This window comes from Akebia trifoliata, chromosome 14, assembly GCF_017979445.1.
Source record: "Akebia trifoliata isolate Shusen 1 chromosome 14, ASM1797944v1, whole genome shotgun sequence".
Lineage (NCBI taxonomy): Eukaryota > Viridiplantae > Streptophyta > Magnoliopsida > Ranunculales > Lardizabalaceae > Akebia > Akebia trifoliata.
In genome coordinates, this window is record NC_141388.1 from 9,276,206 (window position 1) to 9,290,870 (window position 14,665).

A 14,665-nucleotide genomic window follows, 5' to 3' on the forward strand; every position below is an offset into this window, starting at 1 on the left:
AATGCAATAAAAAAATAAATAAATATCATGACAGAGATTATGGAGGCTCTGATACCAAATGTAAGAATAAATCTGAAACTTAAATATTGATTCTCAAATACGAAAATAAAAATAAAGAGAATCAAAATATGAAAATAATGCCCAAAATCCATACCTCCGACCATTGATTTCACACACACACCTTCCACTGATTTTCTGTCTCGTTTGGCACTTCCAAACTTGGATACACTCACGTTAGATGGTGTAGACTAAAGAAGATTAAGATAGAGTGTGGAGTTTGGGGACCAAACGGTTCCTTTTATAACCAAACTTGGTCGAGGCTTCCAGGGGCGGAGCCAAGATTTTGTTTTCGTGGGGGCAAATTACAAATAGAAAAAATTTCTGATTTTCTATGGGGGCAAAGCAGTAGAATGTTAAAAGTTTTTGTGGGGGCAAATTACAAATAAATTTTTTTTCAAAACTTCTGTGGGGGCAAAGCAGTAGAATGTTAAAAAAAATTTTCAAATTATTAATACCTCCCTATTAAGTTTAGAAATTCTTGTGGGGGCAATTGCCCCCACTGTAAATCCGCTCCTGGAGGTTTCCATCAAGCACTCGACCACGTTTTGGTTTGTTGCCACAAACAGATATCTTAGTGGGTCACGTCTCTAAGCCTTAAGAGACATGATGAAGAAATCGTGGACGTGGACCACCTAAAGAGCTCCGAAAAATGGGGTTTTATGCTCTACCGAGAAAATCGGAGCTAACAATGTAAACTACTGTTTTAGAATTTCGATTCATTGTCCAGATTTTCTGATATGGAAATCAGGTAATAATAGTTTATTAGTACTATTTTAAAGATATAATTTTTATTAACATGTATAAATGAAATAGTAGTAAGGAAAATTTTCAGGTCATTGAAGGACGTTGTTTCGGTTGGTATTGGCAGCAGCTTCTTATTAGGTCCACTGAATATGAAAGGATACAATTTGTTGATAGTTGTGATCATCCAGTTGTTAGGCTTTGATTAAAATATAAAATTTCCTAAACTATGACTTGGTGTATTAGTATTGTAATGGCAGTCGTTGATTTCTAATTATAGGAATATTCATAGTAATCAGAGGCCATTTTCTTATAATTTCTTATACCTTAATCATCTCGTTAAGCTAATAAAGACTCATCATGCAGCTGGACATTTCTACTAGCGGCAATAGTTGCTTTCTTCAACAGTTGCAGAGGGGTGGTGTTCATGCTTCAATGCTGGTACCTTTTCTCTTTCCATTAATCAGGAGCCGCAATTTAGAATTGTGATACTCATCTAAGCATAATCGATCTTATGATGGTGTTATAAAATGGGTTCTTAGCTGAAATTAGATTGACCTTTAAATGCACCTAGATGAATTCCAATCACTTATAACTTCAACATTTATTTATTGATAATTTAATTTGTCCAAATATGTTCTATACTTGATAGTGAAACCTGCTTAGCTACCTTGTACTATATCTTTATTTTTTGGATATTCAAAAACTTGGAGGTTCCTTTTGTTGCAGCTATGATTTCTGTTGTGGGTGTTTTTGCACAAACTTACATGATATTTTTAACTTCGTATATCACTACGAGTTTTTCTTTTTTTAGTTTAAATATTAGTTTTCTTGATCCGAATGTTCTAACTTGTGCAGTTAAGGAGCATTGCATCCAAACAAGTTGGTCCCAAAGAGCAGGTAATTTTTCTACAGAGGGACTCATATTTTACGGGTGATTGAATTTTTGTTGATTGATTATACTTTTTTGCTCCATCAAGTAGATGGGTTGCTTTTTAGGTATTATTTCCTTTTAAGATATTTCCTTCTCTCTCACACTATACATATTTCTATATCAGGGAAAGATTTATAATGTTTTGCACTTATCAAAGGTTGGATACGATCCTGAGGTTGATTCCTATCCCAATTGGCTGGTTTCCCAGCCATATTCATAGATGTTACCTTCTGTTAAAGCACCTAGAACTTATTTTAAATGAATTCCTATGTAAGTGTTTTCACTAGAAGTCCTATATAGAAATTTAATTTTCTGCAAGAAGACATGATTGCCAAAAACTTATGCCCCTAGAACTTTCAAAATATATAGCCCTTTTTCCATTGATCATAATAGAAAATGATGCTAAGGGCACACACTTTATGATCCATGTCTTGCCACCCGTTATCCCCATCATGAATTACAGGATGTCTCTGTTGACACATGCCTTCTTTGTAATATATTATTATTTTTCTCTTTTTTTTTTTTGTTTCTATTTTTTCCCGTCTCTTGTGGGAATATTCCTAGTCTGGATTTGTTACTCAACACCAAGCACTTGTATGTTTTAAGCCTTCTCTGTTCGGAATCAATTATTTCTTTTATTAGTTTTTGTCATTATTGTGAATTTAACTATTGCAATATTATTTTTTGTAATTTTTCAGAATTTCAAATGTTTTTCATTCATTCAATGGGAGCATCCCTTCTACTCTTGGATTTGTGAAGACTTTGGAAGTTGTGTGAGCATCTCTACCAGCTAATTGACTAAAAAAATGTTTATAATCAGAATCTTCTGCTTGTAAATTATGGTATATGATGAGTATGACATTTCCAAATTAAGGTAAAATGTTCTGTGATGGTTATAATAACTTCTTAGTAAATTTTTCACACTGTTTTGGTGCTATGCAAGTTAAATTTTCTGTAATGGTTTTAGTGTTGAAACCACATAGTTTTTTTGGGTTGTTTGATGCCCAAAATCAGATTGCTTTTGGTGAAGTATGTTAGAAATGACCATGGAACCTCAACTCTTGATATAGGGATTAGGAAATTTTGACAAAAAAAAAATCAAATAAAGCTCCATTCAGTACTTCAGTACCACATGAATCACCCATGCTTTATAGAGCTGAGTGTTTGGCAGTTGAGAAACTTGTTCATTGAATGATTGTAGCAGAGATGACATTCAGGTATAGCTCAAATGGGAGATTAGATAAGGAAAGTCGATTGAGATGGTTTGGATATGTGTATAAAAGATCAACAGCATCATCAGTTAACAGTACTATGTGCAAGTGAAGGCTCTGTAAGGGAGGGAGGAAGGCCATGAATTGCGTGGATGGAAATTATAAGGATATTAAGAGACAGCCATGGCTGAGGATATGGTTCATAAGAGTTGAATGGAGAAAGTGACTGGTCTTGCCGACCCCAGTATTTGGGATTTTATCTTCTTATATGAGAATGCAATTGTATTGACCTCTAATTTTGCTTTCATTCAATTTGTATAGTCTGCCTAGCCTTAAAGGTTGTATAGTTATTTTTGTTGCACAACCTTATTCTGGTTGCTGGCCCTTTTATGTTCCCCCATGTACATTAATTATGTTTGCTGTACTTAATACACACCTTGTTAATAAAATACAGATTGTTATCATTCACTACCAAAGCGCACAACAGATGCTGTTAGATGTATAAACTGCTTGTGCCTTTTAGCCATTAAAGTAAACCTCATAATTTTGTAGTTTTCTCGTCTAGTGTGAAATGTGGAACTCTAGTTTCAGTTCAACATGGTTGGTTGGAGTTTTAGTAATGTCAAGGTCTTTTATTTGAAATGTAATTCTCTTGCATCAGTGAATATTTTCTGATATCTCTCATTTCTGTAACAGAATCTCCTCCTCTCCACAAATGACAACCATTCTGTACTGAAAATTGCAGATTTTGGCTTTGCAAGGTGAGATATAAATATGTTCTTTCACATAAAGAATTATTAGTCCTGCTGTTTTTCCCCTTATGAATACTATGGAAACAACAAAAGGATCTCTGCCACTTGTGACCTTCAATTTAGCTGGTCAATATTATTGGATACAACAGCTTCGTGTACAAGGATATTAAATGAAGCCCCTTTGCAGAAGCATATCGAATGAAAATATTTTTTTCTCTTGGCTTGCTGAAAAATATTTGGAAACGAGGGTTCCAATATTGAAGGCTAGTTATAGGGCTTAAAAAGGGACAAATTTTATCCGAAATCCGAGTGATCCGAATCCGAATTTAGTGGGTTTGGTTCTTTCAAGTATATCCAAATTAAAATATGGGTAGATGTCCCTTGATCCGAGTCGGATCCAGGTCGTATAAAGATCCATCCCTATATCTACCAAGATCCGAATGATATATTACTTTGCAAGTATATTTTTATATTTTTCAAACTATCTTTCATTAACCAACAATGGTTGGGTGTAGTGGTCAAGGCCTTTCTTCAAAATGGAGAGGTCTTGAGTTCAAATCATCATTTTGCCACATTTTAGCAATTTTATTTGAAATAACCTTGAATGTTTTGATATTATCCTACCTGAATTAATTAATTAATTAGGTCGGATCGGATGTGAATATGGATTTAATTAAAATAAAATGGTTCGGATATGGTTTTAGTTAGTGGGATTGAAGTCAAATTCAGATTCAGATATGGATCCGGATAAAAAATCGGATATGTATATGGACATACTATATCCTTCCCGAACCTGACCTGCTTTAAGCCCTAGCTGGTTAAGTCAATTATTCAATAATACTGCTCAGTAAACAAATTTCACTCTAGGAGGAATGTGAGCTTTCCAAACTTTCAGCACTAGGGGGAGGATGACTAACTTGACGGGAAATGGACAATAGAATTAAGAGAACACGACCTTAAAACCTGAGGATCCCACTTCGGACTCTTATATATCCTTCTCAGGAATTATAACTCCAGACTTGTCAAAAGAAACTGACAGTTGGTCAATGTTGTCTTGTTTAGATTTATTGCTTTTTTTTGTTGGTAGATTTATTGCTTTTGATAAATAACAAACTTCAATAAAAAGAAAATGAAGAAACAGTGATAGCTTGAGAAGAGAGTTCCTCATTTATATTATGTCTTCAGTGAAGATGCTGCTCCTTGTCACCCTTGTCCTCTCGTAGCAGTCTCTAATCTTCTTCTTCTTTTTTTTCCTTCTCTTTTTTTCCCCTGAATGAGTGGGGAATAATCTTATATATAGTTGAATTGCTATTTTGGTAGCTTCCGCAATTGCCATTTTTTCTTCTTGTGAGATGTAAGAGTTTTCTTTTTGAGGTCGCTAATACCTGTTCAAGGTTCTTGAAGATTCTTCCAGTTAAGGTTCAAACAGTAAAGTTTTCTTTTGGCAGGTCTCTGCAACCGAGAGGCCTAGCAGAAACACTGTGTGGTTCACCACTCTATATGGCTCCAGAAATAATGCAACTCCAAAAGTATGATGCAAAGGTGACATTGAAACTCTTTTCTGTGTAATAGTTCCCATCAAATTTTTTTTCTCAAGCTGTTCTTCCATTAACCTTGAACTGGATACGCAGGCAGATCTTTGGAGTGTTGGTGCTATCCTGTTTCAGCTTGTAACTGGGAAAACCCCATTCACTGGAAATAATCAAATTCAGGTCTGGGTACTTTCTTTCATATTCTGTTGTCTAAAGTAGTTAGTACTATACTTGGAGTTTCATTTAGTAGAGTAGTCATTATGCTGCCTTTGGCATAACCTAATAAACCTTCTCATCTCTTGCTGAGCAGTTGCTGCAAAACATTCTGAGGTCAAACGAGTTGCGTTTCCCTCCAGATAGTAAGGATCTGAGTTCTGACTGCATTGATTTATGTCAGAAGTTGTTACGCATTAATCCAGGTATGTCTTTTTTCCTGCTCAGTCAAGATTCTGATTGAAGCTGTAAGTGCTAGAGACCATGACAATTTTTCTTTATGCTAATATTTCACTAGGGACCATTTCCACGAAATATTTCAATTTTCTGAAATACTTCGTTTATATTAAATAATGAAAATAAATAATTAAAAGAAGATAAAAACAGGTGAGAGAGAGAGATAAGTGTCTTCGTCTTCGTCTTCGTCTTCGTCTTCGTCTTCATCTTCATCGGAGAGATTAACGTCTTCCTCACCTTGTTGAAACCAAGAAACAGAGGTGAAATATGTGGGTTTATCATTCAAGACTTCAAGAGTATAATTTGGCTATTTTGGACTATAAAGATTTAAGCTGTGAAGCAATGGAAACATGCCATGTAGAGAATACAATTTACTAGCGTGATTTATTTTGACAGCGTATCCTCCTTTTTACAATGAGTTGGGATTTGCTGTCAAACACTAAGAGTGTGTCTTTGTTCAAAAGATGCCATCTGGTCACATTTAATTAACACGTGGCTGTTCATTGTACAATTAACGTAGTAGCAACCTCATTTGGTAAACCTCAAATCCCAAAAATTATTGATATCCCTAATGTTTTCATACTGTTGACGTGCCTTCCTTGACCTCTGTCTTCTCTAATAGACTAGTGTGAAATGATATAAATGCCCCCATCTACAACTTGTGATAAAAAAAGAACCTTTTGATTTTTGTTCCAAAAGCCAGTCATCTTCAAATACCTGAGTAAAATTTAACCCTACAGTTCAACCTTAAGATTCTATCTAAAGAAATGAAAATTTCATCAATCCACCCATGATTTTCTCCATTACTTAAGAAATAATTTTATTGTTACATCCTCATTTTATGTTTTCATGCATGATTTATCATTTTATGAAGTTGGAACAAAAATTATGTATTATTTCTATCATTTCCACATTATTTCCATAATTTTCACGAAATTTTAATTGTTTCCACACATGTCGAAATATTTTCATTTCCAAGCTGACCAAAATATTAGTCGAAATCAAATTTTAATACCTTGGTTTAGGGACTTTATTGGGCTCTATCTAGGGTCTATATGGCTTAAAATACTTAACTGAAATAACTCTAAAACCAGTATGAATATTGGCTCAAAAGTGCTGTAAATTAGACTAAACCTGGATGTATGTGTCTGATTTTTAGGTTAGAAAAATGGCAAACAAAATTATGCACTTGACGATTTTGGAAGCAAATGGATTGTTGAATAAGTTGCTCAGCTCAAGGAAATCGGATCCATGGAATAACACCAAAAATCTGGATTTCTGGGTTGATTGCAGCCTATAGAGGTGTGGGATGTTCCATGTTTTGTCTTAAATAACTTAGAAACAAAGTAAAATTCCTAAATCTAATATACTAACATACAAATCAGGCAATTGAAAAAAAAACACCTCCTAACAACTCTAATACTTGTTGACCACTCAATTAAAAATAAAAACCTGCCTAACAAAACTCTTTTCAAGCTTCGGTTACCTATTTGAAAAAGAAGATCCATCTAGCTATGTCTGGAACCCATTCTTCCCATCATTATTTCAGAAAGCTCCAATTGATGTGCTCATATTTCTTCTCCAAATCGACCTTGCACATAATACCAGGGATTCTATACCTCAATCTTGAGTCAATACCTTGTTGGCTATCAAAACCTAATTTAAGATTTGACCTTTAATGTAATTTTTAAAAGGAATTTTACTAAAAATTGTAAATTATGTAGTTTGTTGGAGGTTCATTCTGGCACTATTCCTGTGTCTCCTCCTGTAGTGAGCTGGGCCAACATTAGAAAACATCATTTTAGGGCTGTACTCTCAATGGGCTGACCTTTGGGCCTTCTTGGACTTGCTGAAACTGGCATTACATTGAGATAATAACCTAAATGTGTGATGATACATGAGCTTAAGAATTTTCCAATTTGGTATGAATCTTGGACCTGATTATGAGGGGCAAAAAATTCCCTTGAAATCTGACCTTCAGCCTCTGATTTTGTGCACAGCTCCTGCATTAGGATGCTTGCTTCAACCATCTGATCATGCTAAGAATCACCTCATCCATGACCAAAGAAGCAGGATCGTTAAGAAACTTAATCCAATACTTATATGCTATAGTTCTTGGGATTTTGACCTCAAAAGAATTTGAAAGACTTGGAGATACATCTTGTTGATTATCTAACGAATCTAATTCTTACGTTTCCATATTCCCTAGCGAGGAAGATTGGCTAATTTGAAAGGTCACAAGGGATAAGGTTTTCTTGGTCAAATCTGTTTATAATTCTCTAGTTCAGGTGCCAAGCCAATCAAAAAGTCTCAGTTCAGTTTACTTTTGTTCCATGTGGAAAGCATCTGATGAGTCAATCAATCAGATTTTTATCCATTATGATATTGCATATCTGTGTGGTCGTATTTTATGGCATCATTTGTATTCTTTGGATGTTATCCTTTTTTGGTCTTTTCTTTATTTGAGAGTTGGCATTGTTGGATCTTTCAAGAAAGAAGGAACCTAGTACCTTTCGCCATATGCTGGGCATTTGGAAGGAGAGAAACTCTTGAATGTTTGAAGGAAATGAGCAATTGGTTCAAGAGATTATCATTAGCATCTTGAATTTTATATTCATTTTGTATAAGATGATTGAGGGTTTTATATTCTTTGAAGACTTTTCAATTCTTAATATGGGGGGCTAAACTGATGTACATTTTCCTCGTTGATGGTCATTTCGACCATCATTTTTCTTAATACACATATTATAATCATACCTCTGTAAAGAAATAAAGTTTGTTTGCAACCATTGCCGCTCTTCTGTGCCCCTGTGCCCTCTTCACTTCATGCAACAAAGATACCAACTCCAACTAGATGTTATTGGATGTGAGGCTAGCATGTACAGTTTTACTAATATCATTGGAACTGGCAAATACTGCTTGATGTTCCAAACTACGAAGTCCCATGATTTCTTTGATACTAACGTCAAGATCATATCTTTGTTTGTCCATAAGAAGATTGCTCTTATAAATGCCCATTATTTATTCTTTATTATGTCTATGCTACAAGGAGTTGGGATAACGCTTTTATGACGACTCTTCTGTTTCCTCATATTTACATGCCTACAGTGGAGCGGTTAACATTTGAAGAGTTTTTTAGCCACCCTTTGCTTTCCCAAAACCAACCAGAGGACAGATTGAGGTAAGCAAGACTCCAATCACATATATTCTTGGGTCTTTCCACTAGTGACACTCTCATTCAATATTTTTGGTGAATTATTACTTTATTTGCTGGGGTAGGACGGCATCAAGGACTGGAGAAGGTTTTTCTTCAGCTGAATGCAGTCTTGGGAGGCATGCAGATGACAGTTCTCAAGAGGATTGTCTGCCTTTCCTTCTAGATGACGATTCTAGTGGTCCTGATGGGAGCCCATCCTTTCCTTCGAGGAGGGCCTCGATGAGGTCTACTTATGGATTTTCTCTCGATACAAAACTTGATAAAAAGGCAGTACCTTATAACACTTCCACCAACATGGATATTGCTTCCAGATATGGTAATGTCACGCATAAAGTGGAAAGTACGGGTTTTAGGCTTGACCACCGTAGATCTTCAGATGAAGATCTGAAAGAACCCACTATAGCCTTCAACCAAAGAACAACAAAGGCTTCTTCCCGAGGTGCCAAGATTACCGGTTATTTACTTTTTCGTATCAATATTACTTTATCCAATTTCCAAAAATGTATTATTGCTATAGAATTATTAATGTCTTATTTGCATGGACTTCACAGTTGTGGATTCATTGGAGTTCAGTGATCAGGATTATGTCCTTGTATCTGGGCCCCCACTAGAGGTGTCATCTTCATCAGTAAGTGCATCCAGGCCACACCATTCACCATGCAAATCAGAGAGTTCACCCATGGCATCTGTAAACAAAAGCAGTGCAGTAAGTGCTCCGATGCCAATTATTGGTGCAACAATCAGCAACACGTGTGGGTTTGGAAGCATGGGAAGCCACAGCTCTGCACCTTCTGGGACTTCACAGGGATCCATGGATATGGGAGATGCTTTGGAGCAGCCATCAGCTCACTGTCTGACAAGAATTAGGTCATTGCAACAGTGTGCGTCTACCATCACAGAATTAGTGAATGAGAAGGTAATGTCACAAGAAGCCAACTTCTTCTATTGAACCAGTATCCTTGTCTTTCTTCCATAAAAGTCTGTTGTCAATCCTCTTCTATGGCTGCTGTCAATTGGTACTCTACTCATTGTCTATCTAACAATACCTCAGTCCTTTTCTGCATTAAGATTTCTTTGTTGTATTTATCTTTGTTCTTCTAAAGATTGAGGCAGGTAAGCAGTTAGAAGCCTTCTCAATTCAACTGGTAATTCTGGCAATTTGGAAGCAAGCATTGCATATTTGTCATACACAGGCTGCATCAGCTATTGAAGGAAGTCCAACTCAAGAAGCGCTTCGAGTCAAGAGAAGCACCAACAAGAAGCAAAGTAGTCCTGACATCCAAGAATGTCTTAATGTTGTCGACTCTCAGATTGAGAGGGAGTTTCTTCTTGAAGTTGGACATGCTGAAGAACTTTCTAATGCTCTAGAGCCTATTGATGGTATGTATGCCCTTCAATGTTTATTCTATATTACCTACGACCTAGGAAGGATTCAATGCTCTTCAGGGATCCCAGATAGGGAGGCATTCATATTGACATGATATGATGCCGATGTGGGTATCTAGTACTATCGGGTACTGATTGGATAATATTTTTTCCCTGCATTGAGTCCTTGGGAAACATATTATAATATGAATAGTACCTTGTGAAGAACCTTATCATAAGACTTAGTAAATATTAGAATTTTCATTGCATTTGGCATGTTATATATAAAGAGTGAAACATGCTAATTAGCTTTAAATGAAAAGCAAAATTAAAATGCATTCTATCAGCATACTGGATGTGATCATGGAATATGAATTTGTTCTGGATTTGGGGAAATTTAATTAGTTGTAATCCTGCTTCCCAATGTCCCATGTATCTAATTTATCAGAATTTTAGTTTAGCTTTGTAGCTGTGCCTCAGTACCCTAAGATTTGGGGTTGGGAAATTCTGTAGCTTGATCTGTACCTTTTCCTTATCTGTATCCATAATTGGGTGACATTAACTGCTATATATCTCTATCGATAATACCTGCAATGCATGGGGAATATGTTAATATACTCGGGGTAACATAACTCCCATATCTTTATTGACTTGTTTGTATTTCTGATAATAATGTTTTGACAAGCATGGGGAATTGATAAGAAATCAGTTTGGTTCCCTTATTTTCATATTTGAAAATCAGCGTCATCATGATTGCAGGAAGTACTGCGATGCCAGATGCAATGGAGATCATATTCCAATCTGCTCTTGCGTCGGGCAGAAATGGTGCTGTGAGTATTTTTCTCTTTCTTCCCGTTAAGAGCGTATCATGCATTGGCCCATAGAATTTTGAAACAATGCTAATTGCAAAAACTGGGTTTTTTCTAGTCTAAATATATCTTTGAAGGAATAAAGGAATTCTTTTCCTCGTTTTAGATGGCCAGAATGAAATGGTACTCATGTATGGGGTTCAGGCTCTTCATTCCATGCGCCACTCCTTTGAGAAACCTAGGCTGGCAACCAAACCAACATTCTCAAAAAGGAATATTGCAATAATCAGTTGAAAAAAGCTCAAGTTGTTTTTTTTGGGGGCAGGTTGATGAGCTGATGGGCGATATGGAGAACGCAACATCCCTATATTCAAAAGCGGTACGATTGCTACTTTTCCTCCTAGTGGAAGCACCTTCCCTCATCCTCAACCCTCCTTTCTCTCTCACGAACTCAGACCGTTTTCGGCTCCGGCAATACATTGATATCCTGAATAACTGGCAAGGGCATTCAAGGTCTCAGAGGATGGCCATTCTCAAGTGTGAGGATCAACAATGCCCACCTTGAAACCAAACCAAGTATTTCTTTCAATGCCTAGGTGGATGTCTGGACATGGTTACTATTGTATAATCATTTATTTGTACAGCATTCTTTTGGCCGAACTCTTGGATGACACGCAAGGAATATTAGGGGTGGATTGAATGGTGTGAATGTGCTCATTTCTCTAACTTGTAGATAACTTTTCAAATGAATGAACTTGTGAAGTGTTGCGCCAGAACCAACCTTAATCTGGCATGTATTAGATTCAAAGTCTTCTATTTTGTGATTCATGGTTTTTAATTCCAATTTTCTTTTGGCTTTCCAACTCATTGTCATGAATCTAACAATCAATATTTAAGTTTTAGCTATTTTGGATCTCAAATACTGTACAATTTATACATCAAGATCAACACAAGCTTTAGTAATCAGAACTGATTGAATAACTCGATTTATACCTGTATAGAATTTTTTTTAAAAAAAAAAAATGGGAAGATTTTCCAATTTACTGAAATTCACCCCCCCCCCTCTCTGGAGAGCTCACTCAAACCCCCTTCCAATTTAATAAACCCATGAACGATAGAACTGCAAATCAAATGAAACATTAGCCAGTTTCGGGAAACAAATGAGAAAAGGATTTGGAAAATGATCTCCGCCAGTGTTCAAAGTACTTGGCAGGGATTCTAGTTTTCTTTCCGAAGAGACTGCACTTCATCGATTCAGCTTTCTTTTGCATGACTCAATTCATCACACTTGACATCTCAATCTGTAGAATGGCACGAGGGGGCGGGGGTAAAAGGCAAAGCCACCCAAGCAGCTGCAGTTTCTTCAAGAGCGCATTGAAACAGCTGAAGGGTAAAAGATGAGATTTCCTGCTGCGGATCGAGCTGAAGTGGACTTCTCTGGGTCTGTGATGATGATTGTAAGACATCAAAACTTTTTCTTGGATGAGCACACTAGAACTGGACCTCTAGCTTAAGGTTGCTAGTGCTATCTTGTGATGGGCATAAATGACATCATGGGGATGTTAGCATTATCCAACATATTCTTTTTCCAATGTTATTCTTGTCTATTTTGTCTTTTAGTGAAAAAGATAAGGGTATATTAATCTTTTACATAATAAATATAGTTATTATACCCTTATTTATTTATATTTTATACGTAATAATATAACACCCCGACATATTTTACGTAGCACCTGTGATGGGCATCAATGATGTGTCCTTGACACTACACCGTGTGTGTAACTTAGTTTTAAGTTGATGGCCATTGCTTAACTGTGTCACAGCTAAAAATCAATTTTATTGAAGTTTTAGTTGTTCTATGAAGAAGAATGAGGGGAAAAAAAAACTAAAAGAGAGTTTAACAGACTAAAAATACAAATGCTTATTAAGAAACTTAAAATTGTCCATCTGCATGACTTTTGGAGCTGTCACCCACAAGAGGTGGTCCTATGATTGAGTTGTTCCAATTGATTTATAGGTGATTCATGTGTCCGATATAAAGAAGGGAGCATTTGAGTTCTACTCATGGCATGGCTACTAAGATAGTGATATGGGGAGTTCGGTAAAATTGCATATTCTTTTTTTAATTCATTCTCTTTTCTGTCCACAATCTAGGTTTCTCATTTGTCTATCTGCCTGTGCGAATTATTAATTCTTTTGTTTAGGGCTTTATTCTGCTTAATCCATTGAATCTGGCATATATCCAACCCATGGTTGATGACATATTGGGCATCCAATCGATGCTAGGAAACTAGGCCAAAAAAAAAAAAAAAACGATTAGGTAGCTGAGTCGTCCGATAAATGGGCCAAAACCACAATATAATCTCATCTCAACGAATCTCCTATTGCACTGCTTCTACTCCGCCTTTTATCATTATAATCTTTAATTAAAGTGTGATAAATAATTTAAGAATTTGAGAGTGTAATAAGTAAAAGTTTGGGTGCCAATAGTAGCTCTCTAAAATTTTTCTCAAGGTGAGGGAGGGGTTTATAATTGTAAAAAAAATTAATCTAGAGAAGCTAACTCCTTAACGGGGGTGGGCTATTCGCACCCACTTTTTTGCCCATCTCACCTGCTTAAATGCAATTTTATAATAAATAGTGAAATTACTTGCCATACCCACTTAAAAAAAGACTAACTTTTGTTTGGTAAGAACATATCAAAAATTTCCATTGAGACTCAATTGGATACTACTGAATTTACCTGAAAGAACTCGATAAGAACTTATTGATTGGAATACTGTAGGAACCTACTAAGTCCATTTAGATAAATTTAATAGAATCCTATTGAATCTATGTTTGAGTTACCGACCTATTAATTAAAACTTCATTTGAATATATATATATATTTTTTTGGTATTAAGATCTTCTAACGACTCCTAGATTAAGAATTGAGGTTTCCACGATCATTCTTAACCTATTTTGCATGTTCTAAGAGCAACTCCAACACACTTTGCCTTGAGCTCTATATTATTTCCCAATTGTTATTTTATAGAGTCAGAATCCTTCACAAACACTCCAATGCACCTGGAGATTCTCTACTTTGAAATATTTTGGAGAGAAAAGAAAAATAAGAGAGTGAGTTTATCTTTCTTTACTTGTTGCAAGTAAAAAACGATGGTAATTATGAGATATTCCAATGTACTGAATTTGTCGAGAGTCCTTTTAGCTAGTACGGTTGGAGTGTAAACCCCTTAAATAGGCATAATGACTTTTCATAATAAAATGGTTATCATATATATCTATCAAATATGCCTATTTGTGTTGGAGTTGTTTCAAGGGTATTGCTTATTGTACCATGAAATCCTTGCTGAAACCTTACTTGAAACTTACATAAATGCAAAGAAGAAAAAGAATGAAAAAGATGGAGAGTCGAATAAGAGATTGAGAGAGAAGAAGAGACTGGATGAGATTCGATTAGGATGGTGGGTGTATGAGTAAAATTAGAACTACTCATTTCCCCCACTTTTTAGGTAGGTTGATAAAAACAATAAGTGGGTGCGACAAGTAAAAAGGTCGCTGCAAGAAACTTCTTAAAAACCAATTTCTAATCGC

General features: G+C 35.8%; 1 protein-coding gene across 4 annotated transcripts; it reads left to right on the forward strand.

The window, feature by feature from the left end:
• Positions 1–833: 833 nt before the first annotated feature.
• LOC147386076 (serine/threonine-protein kinase ATG1c-like) lies at positions 834–12,075 on the forward strand. 4 transcript variants are annotated; one of them, XM_086424214.1, is made up of 14 exons: positions 834–1,242; positions 1,660–1,701; positions 1,860–1,910; positions 2,434–2,508; positions 3,643–3,707; positions 5,147–5,240; positions 5,330–5,410; positions 5,541–5,649; positions 8,789–8,861; positions 8,960–9,336; positions 9,449–9,813; positions 10,001–10,277; positions 11,022–11,092; positions 11,238–11,390. In XM_086424214.1, exons 1-14 carry the CDS (start codon positions 1,162–1,164, stop codon positions 11,355–11,357), a joined length of 1,881 nt encoding a protein of 626 aa, XP_086280340.1. In that variant the 5' UTR covers positions 834–1,161; the 3' UTR covers positions 11,358–11,390. The 4 variants fall into 4 exon arrangements, with proteins under 4 accessions (XP_086280340.1, XP_086280338.1, XP_086280339.1 ...); XM_086424212.1 differs by lacking the exon at positions 11,238–11,390 and adding an exon at positions 11,397–12,075 and having other exon boundaries at positions 849–1,242; XM_086424215.1 differs by lacking the exon at positions 11,238–11,390 and adding an exon at positions 11,397–12,075 and having other exon boundaries at positions 1,202–1,242; positions 1,860–2,005.
• Positions 12,076–14,665: the final 2,590 nt, after the last annotated feature.

Coding starts and splice junctions, on each gene's coding strand:
- LOC147386076 (XM_086424212.1), top strand. CDS start 1,162: ATGCAGCTGGACATTTCTACTAGCGGCAATAGTTGCTTTCTTCAACAG. Junction 1,911..2,433: donor AGGTTGGATACGATCCTGAG/GTTGATTCCTAT, acceptor GTAATTTTTCAG/AATTTCAAATGTTTTTCATT. Junction 11,093..11,396: donor CGTCGGGCAGAAATGGTGCT/GTGAGTATTTTT, acceptor TTTTGGGGGCAG/GTTGATGAGCTGATGGGCGA.